Source organism: Salmo trutta, chromosome 26 (assembly GCF_901001165.1).
Source record: "Salmo trutta chromosome 26, fSalTru1.1, whole genome shotgun sequence".
In the NCBI taxonomy this organism is placed as follows: domain Eukaryota; kingdom Metazoa; phylum Chordata; class Actinopteri; order Salmoniformes; family Salmonidae; genus Salmo; species Salmo trutta.
In genome coordinates, this window is record NC_042982.1 from 4,337,168 (window position 1) to 4,350,379 (window position 13,212).

The 13,212-nt window shown below is 42.3% G+C and overlaps 1 protein-coding gene across 1 annotated transcript; it reads left to right on the forward strand.

Moving 5' to 3' along the window:
* The first annotated feature begins 813 nt into the window (after window positions 1-813).
* On the forward strand, window positions 814-10,759 carry ankk1 (ankyrin repeat and kinase domain containing 1). Its single transcript, XM_029714444.1, has 8 exons — window positions 814-1,143; window positions 1,438-1,720; window positions 1,934-2,085; window positions 4,026-4,084; window positions 4,274-4,429; window positions 8,157-8,269; window positions 8,549-8,579; window positions 8,948-10,759. Exons 1-8 carry the CDS (start codon window positions 959-961, stop codon window positions 10,216-10,218), a joined length of 2,250 nt encoding a protein of 749 aa, XP_029570304.1. The 5' UTR covers window positions 814-958; the 3' UTR covers window positions 10,219-10,759.
* The last annotated feature ends 2,453 nt before the right edge of the window (window positions 10,760-13,212 follow it).

Below are 13,212 nucleotides of genomic sequence, written 5' to 3' on the forward strand. Positions count from 1 at the left end.
CTTGTCGGTTGTTTTGCTCTACAGTATGTGGAGACTGTTTAGGGAAAAAACAAGGTGTTAAATACATGTTAAAAATATATATATATAACATTTCCTGATCTTATATCTTTCAGATTTAGGATAGACACTTCAGAACAAACTTCCTTTCAAATTTTTGTGGGGAACTATCTGTTGTTCTATGTAGTGAATCTGTTATTCAATGCGTTTGAATGGGCAAATAGCAGTAAGGCCAATTATCAAATCATTTTTGAAAATATTTTTTTTATACTTCAAGGGGTCTTAAAATGATATATCAAATATCAAAATTGTCGTAAGGATGACCTTCTTAAAACAATTAAAACAATCCCTCCCCCCGGCTTAGACTCTTATGGGTTTTTCATTCTGACAGTTTTTTAAATTCTTCCTGCCTGATTGCAGTCCCCAAACGTAAAGTACTGCTGGACAATACATTTATCACACAGTAATATCTGTTTGGATGGATTGCGTTGGATACCCTCCAAAAACTGAGAAAATGGCTATGATTAGAAAAAGTACCCATCATTATGGATGTCTCTATTGTGATTGGTTGATACTCTGTCAAACACTGTCAAACAATCATGCGCAAAAGCTCATCATAGCACTTGAGTGAGTATATACACTACAGCATTCCAGGTATTAGAGCTACCTGGTTTATCAGGTTTCCTTCTGCCTCTGGTGGGAGGGAACATAAGCAATTTTCTTGGCAGATAGTGCAGTGGAAACCGGTCTTGTTACATTGCTATGCAAACAAGCAGTGACATGGCACCTCCCACAACCCACCGTTAACCACTATCAAGTCTTAGACACACTCGTTCGCTGCTTCGCCTCCTCAGTAGTTGTCTACACACTTCATGGACAAGGGAGACCCCACGGAGAAATTATTCCGAGTTGGTGTGAGATTAGAGACGGTGTTGTGACACACAGGAGGAGCTCTGCCCCCATGGATCATGTTGAAGGGGGCCTGGAGAAGTTCAGGATCTTCAGGAAGGAAGACTTTGAGGCTGACTGGATTAAGGTGACGGAACGCAGCCTTGGCCAGGTCTACAGAGTGAAACTCAAGCTTTGGAGGGAAAAGTGTGCCCTGAAAAGCTTCAATACCACTCTTACTGGCACCAGTCTCTACAGGTATGCTTAATGTGGCTTTATTACAGGTCTAGAAGATATACTCTAGAGCAGAGCAGACATTTCACCAAATAAATCACATCATTTAATTGCCAGTTTTTAATGGAATAACAATCACTAAAAGAGAGCACATTTGGGCGTTTGAATAATTAGCAGTTTGCAGTAGTGGTCTAATTACTGGGAAAATAAATGTGTTAGATTAGAAAGGTTGAAAGTGACAATACAAATCTTTGGGCTGCTCAGGTGTGGAAAAAACCTGTCAACCCCCCCTTACACTTATCTTTTCTTTATTTGTAGGAGAATGATAGAGGAGGCATCCAAGATGGAGAAAGCGACATTCAAGTACATTGTGTCCATCTACGGGGTGTGTAATGACCCTCCCTCCATGGTGATGGAGTACATGAGTAATGGCTCCCTGGATCGTCTCCTTAACAGCCACATGTTGATGTGGCCCAAGAAGTTCCAGATGATTCACGAGGTCACCATGGGCATGAACTTCCTTCACAGCATGAACCCTCCACTTCTCCACCTGAACCTGAAGCCTTCAAACATCCTTCTAGACGATCACCTCCACATCAAGGTGAGGATAGCTCCACAGAGACGCTGGTATGCCGTTTAAGCAGCTATTCCTGTTTAAAAAGTCTAATGAGTGAGATGAGGGTCCTTAATGATATCGTGACTATTTTTTAATTAGGCATGCAAACATTAAAAAGTGTAAGGTTATATCTGAATAAGAGTTCAGTGGTACGTACACAGTAATGATTATCTGTCTGAAGAAAATTTCCCTCCAAAGATTTCAGATTTTGGCTTAATTAAGTGGGAGGAGGCTGGGAACAAGAAGGAATTCATTGAAAATTTGACTGCGAGAGGAAACATTTTCTACATACCTCCAGAGACATTCACCCTGTGCCCTGAGCATCCGGGAACCAAGTTTGATGTTTACAGGTGAGGTAGTTGCCAAGGACGAATTCCGACAAACTCTCACACACGCCCACTATAGAACTGTGTTAATAGGCTAGTTTTCTCTCTCTCTGTAATAGAAAGACTATGAGTTACTAACTAAATATTTCAATAATTTGTTCAGTATTTGATCCTAAAGTCATAGATTTTTTTCAATATAGTTTCTAATGAGGTATAATCTTTGATAATGTAATTTAGATTTAATGTACTCTGAACAAAAATATAAACGCAACAGGTTTAGTGTTGGTCCCTTGTTTCATGAGCAGAAATAAATAATCCCAGAAATGTTCCATACGCATAAAAATGTTCCATATGCTCAAATGTTGTTCACACATTTGTTTACATCCCTGTTAGTGAGCATTTCTCTTTTGCCAAGACAATCCATCCACCCGACAAGTGTGGCATATAAAGAAACGGATTAAATAGCATGATCATTACACAGGTGTACCTTGTGCTGGGGACAGTAAAAGGCCACTCTAAAATGTACAGTTCTGTCACACAACACAATGCCACAGATGTCTCAAATTTTGAGGGAGCGGGCAATTGGCATATTGACTGCAGGAATGTCCACCAGAGCTGTTGCCAGATAATTGAATATTAATTTCTCTACCAACGTCGTTTTAGAGAAATTGGCAGTAGGTCCAACCGGCCTCACAACCATCCCGCCCACATTCTGCTTCCTCACCTGATACCAGCCACCCGGACAGCTGATGAAACTGTTGATTTGTAAAACTGAAGAATTTCTGCACAAACAGTCAGAAACCGTCTCAGGGAAACTCATCTGCATGCTTGTCGTTCTCACCAGGGTTTTGACCTGACTGCAGTTCGGCGTTGTAATTGACTTCAGTGGGCAAATGCTCACCTTTGATGGCCACTTCTCCACGCTGGAGAAGTGTGCTCTTCACAGATTAATCCTAGTTTCAACTGTACCGGGCAGATTGCAGACAGCGTGTATGGTGTTGTGTGGGCGAGCGGTTTGCTGATGTCAACATTGTGAACAGACTGCCCCATGGTGGCAGTGGGTTTATGGTATGGGCAGGCATAAGCTACGGACAACAAACCAAATTGCATTTTATCTTTGGCAATTTGAATGCACTGAGATATCTCACCCATTGAGCATGTTTAGAATGCTCTGGATTGACGTGTACGACAGCGTGTTCCAGTTCCCGCCAATATCCAGCAACTTTGCACAGTCATTGAAGAGGAGAGGGACAACATTCCACATCCTGATCAACTATATGCGAAGGAGATGTGTGGAGATGTGTCGTGCTGCATGATGGTAGTCACACCAGATACTGACTGATTTTCTGATCCACGCCCCTACTTTAAAAAAAGTTATCTGTCACTAACAGATGCATATCTGTATTCCCAGTCATGTTCGGCTATGAAAAGCCATCTGACATTTACTCCTGAGGTGCTGACCTGTTGCACCATCTACAACCACTGTGATTATTATTATCTGACCCTGCAGGTCATCTATGAACGTTTGAACATCTTAGCCATGTTCTGTTATAATCTCCACCTAGCACAGCCAGAAGAGGACTGGCCACCCCTCAAAGCCTGGTTCCTCTCTAGGTTTCTTCCTAGGTTCTGGCCTTTCTAGGGAGTTTTTCTTAGCCTCTGTGCTTCTACATCTGCATTGTTTGCTGTTTGGGGTTTTAGGCTGGGTTTCTGTACAGCACTTTGTGACATCGGCTGATGTAAAAAGGGTTTTATAAATACATTGATTGATGTGAAATCCATAGATTAGGGCCTAATAAATGTATTTCAATTGTCGGATTTCCTTATATGAACTGTAACCCAGTAAAATTGTTGATGTTGCGTTTATATTTTTCTTCAGTGTTATTAGATACATGGAGAAAGAACCACATTGAAGTTATTCTGTCCGGTCAGAGTGGTCTTACGTGTTCCTTGTTTTAATTTAGCTTCTCTATTGTGATGTGGGAAATCCTGACCCAGAAGAGGCCTTATCAAGCTGGGAAACGTGAGTAGCGGTAATGCATTCTGATTCAAGTATCAGATAAATAAAAAAATAATCTAATCACAGACACAGTAGTGTTTGACAAAGTTCAGGTAGTTAAACTATACAAGCTTATAATCACATTTTACATTGAGAGGACATTTTTGAAAATCATTTATCATCTGAAAAAACATATAACTTCCTGTGTCACAGGAAGCAGTACAACGACAGTGCTGATGAAGGTGGCATCAGGTAGAAGGCCAGGCTTGGAAAAGATCCCTGATGACAAGCCACAAGAATGTGAGCAGATGATCACAATAATGCAACGGTGCTGGGATCAGGATCCCAGAGAGAGGCCAGATTTCTCAGGTAACACTCACCTGATTCCAGATCTATTTGTGCTGTAAAATACTGTAGAATAGAATGGATACGTTATTGTCCATTTGGTTAAAAAGAAAATTAGTATTCTGCTTTTTTCCCTACCTCAGACACACCCACATGTTGAGAGGCACATGGTCAGCCATTGTGCAGTGCAAGATGGAGAGATATTTTTGGGGCTAAGTGGCTTACTCAATGGCATAATGGTAATGATCTGACACCAGCAGCCCTACAGTAGCAAATTCAGCTCACACTTTTCCATTGCCCGGCCTGGAACCTTTGGTTACTGGTCCACCTCTGTCTACTTACCGCCAACCAACTCTTATGGTCATTGTCATCAATGCTAGACATACGAAAATATCTTAGATCAGGCTGGATAACATTGTGTGTCCCTCTCCATACCAAACCGCAAAGAACAACAACAAAACAAACTATCTTCGAGACAACAAAAGGGGAAGAATAGCCACCCCTTGTTACGATCAGAAACAGTATAGAAACAGAATGGCCACCACTTTTTAATCAGAAAAAGTGAAGAAAGAAATTATGAAGGGCCTCCTTTGTTGTCTCCAAGTGTCATAGGCTTCCCTTTTCAAAGAAAAATAAACCTTTTAAGCCTATAGCTATACACATTACCCATGTGATTGCTCCAGCACATTGTTTCTTCAAAACAAGGCAAGCCCATATGTTGGAGATTGACACAATATGGCTGAACATGTTGTGTGGACTTTGTTCAGTAAACGATCTTACACAGGCTGAGGCCCAGTGGCGATTTTAGCATAAGCCACTACACAATACAACACTAAACAATACATTCATTGCACTACAACCATAACAAACGGTGCCCACAAACTATTAGGGCCTACATAGTCCCAACAGCAGTCCCAACACCTTACCACCGCTACACCTGGCTATCAGCGGAGCCTTGTCTGGCAGCGAAACAGTTCATTCAGCCTCATTTACTGTCTTTTAAAAAACATAGCTGATATGGCTGACTTGCTTCAACAAATGTGGTTTCTACTGACAATTCAGATGTACAAACTCTGGCATAAGGGAACGACGAGCAAATAAGAGGCAATTCGTCATTTCGATTAAGACATTAATGAGCAAGCTAGGACGGATGTTGTCAATATAACTATTTGTTCAGCACTTTTGAAATGTACAGCAACAGAATTCAGAACATGTTCCATTCTTACAGAGTTCTCCCTGTACACCAAGTCACAACTGTAGGATAAATAACTGGGGCGTATAAGCAGACAATGAAAGCTCTTACAATATCCGATGATTACGTTTCTCTAAAACAGGCTACATGTGCACGTGCACCACCAAGTCAGAACAGTAGGCAAAATTAAGATTATTAGCATGAGGTACATGGGCTACTAACAGCTCACTACACAACATACACTTAGTATTACTTTCTTAGCTACAGTATACATATCTCTCTGGCATATTACATAATTTATGCAGGAGCATACAATACATTTTTGGACTCACCTTGTTGTGCTGTGCTCACTTCCTTCCAAACCACTCATTGTTGAATTTGCAATTTACAACTTGTTGTGTAATGTTTATGTCAAATGGCCGAGGAGCACCAATACGTTTTATCTATCATTTCTCTTTATTATTTTACAAGAATTTAAAAGAATTTGCCAGTAGATTGGCAAGTTGATTCATGATGAAGACTGCTAGCTAAGATTTTGAAAGTATGATGTTAACATGATCAGTCCAATCAAAGCTACTGTATATATAACGTGATTTGATGTCATTTTATCTGTGGCCAATGACCTTGAGCCTTCTTGGATGGGCACTTCTAATGTAACTCTATGTCAGCACCCAAAGGGCTAGAATTTTTGAGGTCTTTGCGGTGACGTAGTATCCCCATGAGTGACAGAACACTGAGCCAATCATGGTGCAACGTTCCATATTTTCTGCTGGCTTGCCTCACCACCACAGAAAGCACTGAGCTAGGCTGAAACACCTGCATGTTGGAGCTGCTTTACTCAAGTTAACAAAAAAGAGACCATATTTGAATGAGGCTTTATTAACTTAATATTTTTTTTTACGTTGTTTGCAAACTGATATGTGACACGTATTAATGCCAAAATAAGATGCAAAACAGGCAAGCCCAAAATGTGGAGCTCTAACCTAGCTGCCCTGAATGACGGGTCACCACTGCTGAGGACAGATGCTCAGACGGGTTGCAAAGGGAGGGTATATTACTGGTAAATTTACCAGTAAACTACCAGAATGTTGGTAACTTTCAAGGATGTTATGGAATTTTCATTACATGACATCAAGTGGCCTTTTTGCGTACTTTAGATTATCACCTGGGTCTTTAATTAACTTTGGCCCACTGTGTGGCCTTATCTGTCCCACTATTGTTTGTGGAGTTATGCTCTGATGAAGGTCGACTGACAAAGTTTAGTCTCTATCAAAATAAATGTGCATCTGACTGGAAGTTTCTCCTGTTTTGCATTTTGCCTCCAGCACCTTCACTATTTTGTTTTCACATGTAAAATATATAAAATGATAAAATAAGACGATTTTAAAATAATAAATGGAACGACAAAGCTGTAATGGACACATATATATAAATAAAGGATTACTTTATATGAATGCATTTTTATAAAAGGTATTAAAGTATAAATGTACTACATTTTTTTATTTATTTAACTAGGCAAGTCAGTTAAGAACAAATTCTTATTTATAATGATGGCCTACTCCGGCCAAACCCTAACCCCGACGACGCTGGGACAATTGTGCGCCGTCCTATGGGACTCCCAATCACAGACGGTTGTGATACAGCTTGGAATCAAACCTCCAGCACTGAGATGCAGTGCCTTAGACCGATGCGCCACTCAGGAGCCCTTAAATTACCATAGATTGCCATAGATGTCCTGTTAATTACCAAAATTACAGAAAATTATGGTAACTTTGGTAAATTACCGGTAGTTTATTTACCAAGTGCTCAGACATCACTCGGACCTGAAATGCACAGCACTCAGTAAATCTGCATCTGTTTCTGCATAAAGATCATAATTATCCTGTCCAGGGCTTGTACACTGTCAGCTTTGTGATTGTAGACTTTGAGGAGACTCAGAGAGACTCGGAGAGACTCGGAGAGCACATGCTCTGTTCAATGTAATGCTCACTGATGTGAGATGTCTTATTGTAATATTCTAAAATAAAGGTCACCTATTTAGGCAAGCAATTAAGGCAAAGGGTTAAAGTGCCATGTTAATGAATACTAATAAACACCATGTGTATGCATACACTGCCGCATCGAAATTAGCAACATTACTAAGCAATTTTCCATATTACAGCATTATTATGCATAAGAATAGGTTATTTGCATTCTACTTCACATGTTATAAAATGGACACCTTAAATCTGTATGACCAAAAGTGTGCAATTGTTTCAGGGTAATTGTTCCTCATCTTCTGTGCCCTTTAGTATTGTGTTGACTACAGCAGTTACCGTATAATATGAAAAGTTTTCATAAAACTATAGTGCCTCGGATTTTACAATCTGTTTTTCCCAAGATTGAAAACACACATGTTTGAACAGAATTGTAAATAAATAAGATACAGTATTCACACTTTTACACATCTTGTTAACATTTTGAGTATGATGGATGCATGCACTGCATCAATCAAATCCCTCTGAATTTGAGAATATGTTTTTAATGACCAATCCTCTTTGTCTGTTTGTTTATTTCCAGACACTGTTCGAAAGACAGAAGCTCTGAGCGACATCCTGGGAATAGGTGGATGTAGCAACGGGGATAAGACACACAAACCTGATTATACCATGCTGTCGCCCACCTTCAGAAGAGTGAGTGCTCAGTGCTGCATCCTCCATCAATGTGGAGATAACAGATACAGCATCCACCATCAATGTTGAGATAACAGATACAAAGCTATCAAACAAAGTCTGTCTGTCTGTCTGTCTGTCTGTCTGTCTGTCTGTCTGTCTGTCTGTCTGTCTGTCTGTCTGTCTGTCTGTCTGTCTGTCTGTCTGTCTGTCTGTCTGTCTGTCTGTCAACATTAACTTGTTGACGTGCTGCTATTACGATGACTACCATTAACACTTTTTCGTTGTATCTCCATTAAGAAATCCACATGCTCACTCGCCAACCCTCCAGGTGAGTGCATGGGGAAAACTCATGTTCCGTGTGTCGCAGTGCTTCTAGGGCTGACATTTAAAATGCAATTCTATCAAGTGTTTTCCACATATGGAAAACTGGAGAAGGTGTCGCTTTGGATCGTGTGAAAAAAAAATGCTTATTTAGCTCTGGCTCTTAGACTGTACAAAATGCATTGGAGGAAAGCCATGTCCCTTTAGACAAAGCCAACTTGTATGCAAATGCATGCACGCTTCAATAAACCATGGCCACTGCCACAATCAAATGAGGCAGCAGACATATTGCTATACTGTATCAGATTGATTTGCATTGGCAATACCTCTGCCTCTGTGTCTTATCTGGTTTATGTTGTATTTCTACATTCACAGACATGAGCAACACCAGCGATGGCATTCTCAATATTCTATCAAGGAAAGACTTTGAAAACTTCAGACAGGCCCTTAGGAAGGAGCATGTGTCTATGCTCTTCAAAGACAACAACACTCTTCTCCACTACACAGTGGTTAGTGGTGACACAGAGAGTGTGAAGCATGTCTTGAGTCTTGGTGCGGAGGTAAACTCCCAGAGCATCAGAGGATACACCCCTCTCATTGTGGCTGTGCTCCACAAGTTCCACGAGATATGTTCCTTACTGATGGAGCACAAGGCAGATGTTACACTCGGAGATGGGGACCAGTGGACTCCTCTGCACTTTGCAGCTCAAAGCGACGACAGCAGAGTCGTCCGTCTGCTACTGGACAGTGGCGCCCTGCCTAGCGTTAAGGAGAAAGCCGGGTGGACGCCGCTTCACCTGGCCACTCAGAACGGCCACGAGAACATTGTGCGTCTACTCCTGACGCGGCTGGAGAGCGCCGACGAGCACGAGGAGGTCCACGGGAGGACGGCGCTCCACGTGGCGAGTGTGTACGGCCACCTCGCCATCGCCAAGCTCCTGCTCAGTAAGGGAGTTGACCCCAACGGGACGGACCACTCCCTGACCACCGCTCTACACCTGGCAGCCGAGGAGGGCCACAACAGGGTAGCCAGGCAGCTGGTGACAGCTGGCGCTGATGTCAACTCTCTGGACAGCCGGCACTACACCCCATTACACTTCGCCGCCCTCAAGGGACACACGGGCATCTGCAGGCTACTGTTGGGCAATGGGGCGAATCCAGACCCCAGGACCCTCCAGGGTTGGACGCCCATGCACTTGGCAGCACTGAAGGGCCACGCAACCACCGTGCTGGAACTAGAAGCCCACCAGGGCTCTATGGACCTGCCAGGAAAGGGTGGCTGGACACCCCTCCACTTGGCCTGCCACCACGGGCAAGAGGAAGTGGTGTCCAAGATGCTGTCGGCCAAGGCCAATCCCGACATGGCAGAGGATAGCGGCTGGACGGCACTCCACTTGGCGTGTAACGGCGGCCTTTTCCCCAGTGTGCTCCAGCTCATCTCGCATCGGGCCAACGTCAACGCTCTGAACAAGAGCCAGGCCACCCCATTACATCTGGCTGCCCAGAACGGCAGTGTTCCCATTATCAAAGCCCTGCTAATGAACGGGGCAGAGAGGAGTAGTAAGGACTCAACAGGCTGCACAGCCCTATCCCTGGCCAGGAAGTGTCAGAAAGAGGAGGTAGTGCAGCTACTGGAGGACAGTTAGTGAGCCTTTCACACTACTGTGCCGAACCGAGCCGCGCCATACCAAGCTGTACTGAGCTGAACCGAGCCGAGCCAAACAAAGCTGTACTGAGCTGGTCTGGTTACATATCCACCATTGTTGCTGGAACTGTGCTAAAAATAATATTGTGAGAAGAAACTATCCGAGCCAGTACAATTTGTTTCGAATTGGCAAGATAGTGTAAAAAGGGTACTAGAAAGCCAACAACGGCATGTTGAAAGATAACTCTGGACAGGGTAACACTGATGTCAGGCGTAGTGACTAAGAAGTACAGTACATCACTGTTGGGAAAAGTGTATTGATACTCTATTGATTTATGTCTCTACGGTGTCTACGCTGTAATTAGGAATGTCATTCTGAATGCTCAATATTATATTACATTGTTATGCTAATTTAAATTGTTTAATTTTTTTTTCGAGTGCTCAAGGATGAATTTTCTTTGTCTGTTGTCGACATCTATAAATATGTAATTATGACTCTGACCATGAGTGGATTATAAAATCATTTTTCATTAGCTGGCAAATAGTGAAGGTTTTTCATTCTCCTCACTGTGGTGAACAACTAAGAGCACTATATATTGTGCAAGACAAAGCTGCCAGGTTGACACATTATATTGAATAGAACTGAAATGCATTGAGAAATATATTTACATATACTTATGTTCTCATTTCCATGGCACAGGTGACCAAACATTTTTTTTTGTGAAAAACTCCAGCATAGTAGCCATGACCGTATTGTAACTTATCCCATGAGTCGTTGTCACAGAAAACAAACGTCGTCAGCTAATACTCATAGCATATCAGAGCTGTTGGATCTACTTCACTTAATGCTTCACTGACAGGTGGAAGTGACCCGAAACCTGTGTGCAATGTAATCGAAAACCTTCCCAGAACGTTTATCTCACCAGAGAGGAATGATATCAATGTGAAACATTTCAATCATTCTCACTACCACCCTCCCCCTGAGAAGATAACTCGTTTGACAGCATTTCTCTCTCCCCAAACAGTATGATGATCTCTTTCTGACACCAGTGCATTTCTCCCTGATCCGCAGGATTTGATAAACCCTCCCTCATTCATAAAAGAGTGTGTGCCACACCCATCCACATTAGTTGACAGCAGACTTCCTGAAAAATGTAACTCATCTTCACCATCTAATCAAAGTTAGTCTGAATCAATGGCTCCGGCACAACCTTTTACACCCAAAGTGACACATTTCACGGTTTCCATCAGGCTATAATTCAGTTTGCAAATCCCTAACAGAATTTCTGAGGAAGGTCAGGAGACAACGTGCAACAGCAGCTAATGCCAGTTTGATTGGGCAAGCCGTTAAGGGCATTGCATCACAGCAAGGGATGCTAGTCAATGACAGGAGTTTAGATAGAAGAAGAAACACTTGCTGTCGTCCTATTTCCATGGGACATTCCTTGTAGGCGTACTACTTTCAGACAAAATGTTGCATTATTAATGAATGCGATATGTTTACGCAGTCTATGGATATTAATAGTACACCAAACTACATGTACAATGGTCGGTGGTGTATTTAATTCCCCAGCGGGCTAGAGGGATATCTTTGAGTTGAGACAGCCTCTCACGGGGTTAAATGATTCACAGAGGCCTGTGGTGCTTAGCAACTGCAAACATGACTAATTCAGCCACTGAACCAGCTCCTGACCCAGGTGTGCCCCCCCCCCCCCCCCCCCCCAAGAAAGTCTCCTCTGCCCGGGCACCTCTGGTCTTGCCCAGGTAATTGACGGGGAGTGATCTTTCAAGTCTCCAGGGTGATGATGTGGAAAACATTTTCCCCTGTCATCTTAGCCACCACTTGGCCTCTCAGTATACCAATATTTAAAAAAAATACCCCCGAGTTTAATCCCTTTTGCTGCCCAAGGTTACTATTTGGGCAATTATCCTTAAGTCTTTCTTCTAGCAGACCTGTCAGTATAGACACAGGTTAAAGTCACAACTATTTATAGGCTGATGAGTTTGAAATACTTTCACCAGACATCCACTTGCATTGCTCAGCCAAAGATATAACAGCCTTCAGCGTAGTCTAAGTTTAAGCAGCATAGATACTGCAGAACTGCATTATAATACCAAGCAAGCCCCTCATTCTCACATTACTCAAAGCTACTTTTCCATGCCCTTGTTTTCATCAATATACAGTATATTATTGCCCTTAGTCTTCTTGTCATCATACATGCCCCTTTAAGATGATTCATATTTCCGTTTACTGCTGGCTCCTCAACAAAGTGCACAGCCCCCGACTTTCTCGCTCTTTCTCTTCCCCTCTCTCTCTCTCTCGTCTATATCTTTGTGATGGTTTTACCCATCCATTTATACCCCTTATCAATCTAAAATCATGATATTTACTATTTCCTGACATTTTCTGAGTAGGTCGGCTTGTTTTGTGCGACGAGAGACATGCATATGTACGGTATGAGCTATAGCTGCAGTGGCTACCATGCACTGAGGGTCATTTCCCATTATACGATATGTTAGTGGAATAGCAACAATCAGACAGATTCATTGGTGATAACGGAGAGAGCTCCCCAGAATTGGACCCTTTGACGAATCCCTACCTGGACTTTCTGCCCAAGTGAAAATTCGGACCTTAATAAAAGACCCATTTTGCTTTCCACTTGCGGGTGGATGGAGGAGGCACGATGGTTCACTGGCTCTCTCAGCACAGGCTCAACAACCACAAACATTCAAATAGAATTGTAGGTATCAAATAGCATTTAGTGAGCAACTATGCTTTTTTTAACTTTAATACCTCACATAAATTGCTTTACAGCCCAATACAATTAGGCTACATTACAGTTAGGTAATTGCTAAATGGTGTATTTACAGATGCACTCATGGATAGCTTCCAATTGGCTCTTTCATCACCCCTCCTCTACCCTGTAACTACTGTATACCCTAGGTCATTGCTGTAAATGACAATGTGTTCTAATTCAATTTACCTGGTAAAATA

Bases quoted from the DNA above. Each gene is read 5' to 3' on its own strand.
- ankk1 (XM_029714444.1), top strand. From the start codon at position 959: ATGGATCATGTTGAAGGGGGCCTGGAGAAGTTCAGGATCTTCAGGAAG. The intron at 8,270-8,548 runs GTGAGTGCTCAG...ATCTCCATTAAG, and splicing joins TGTCGCCCACCTTCAGAAGA to AAATCCACATGCTCACTCGC. The intron at 8,580-8,947 runs GTGAGTGCATGG...CTACATTCACAG, and splicing joins CTCACTCGCCAACCCTCCAG to ACATGAGCAACACCAGCGAT.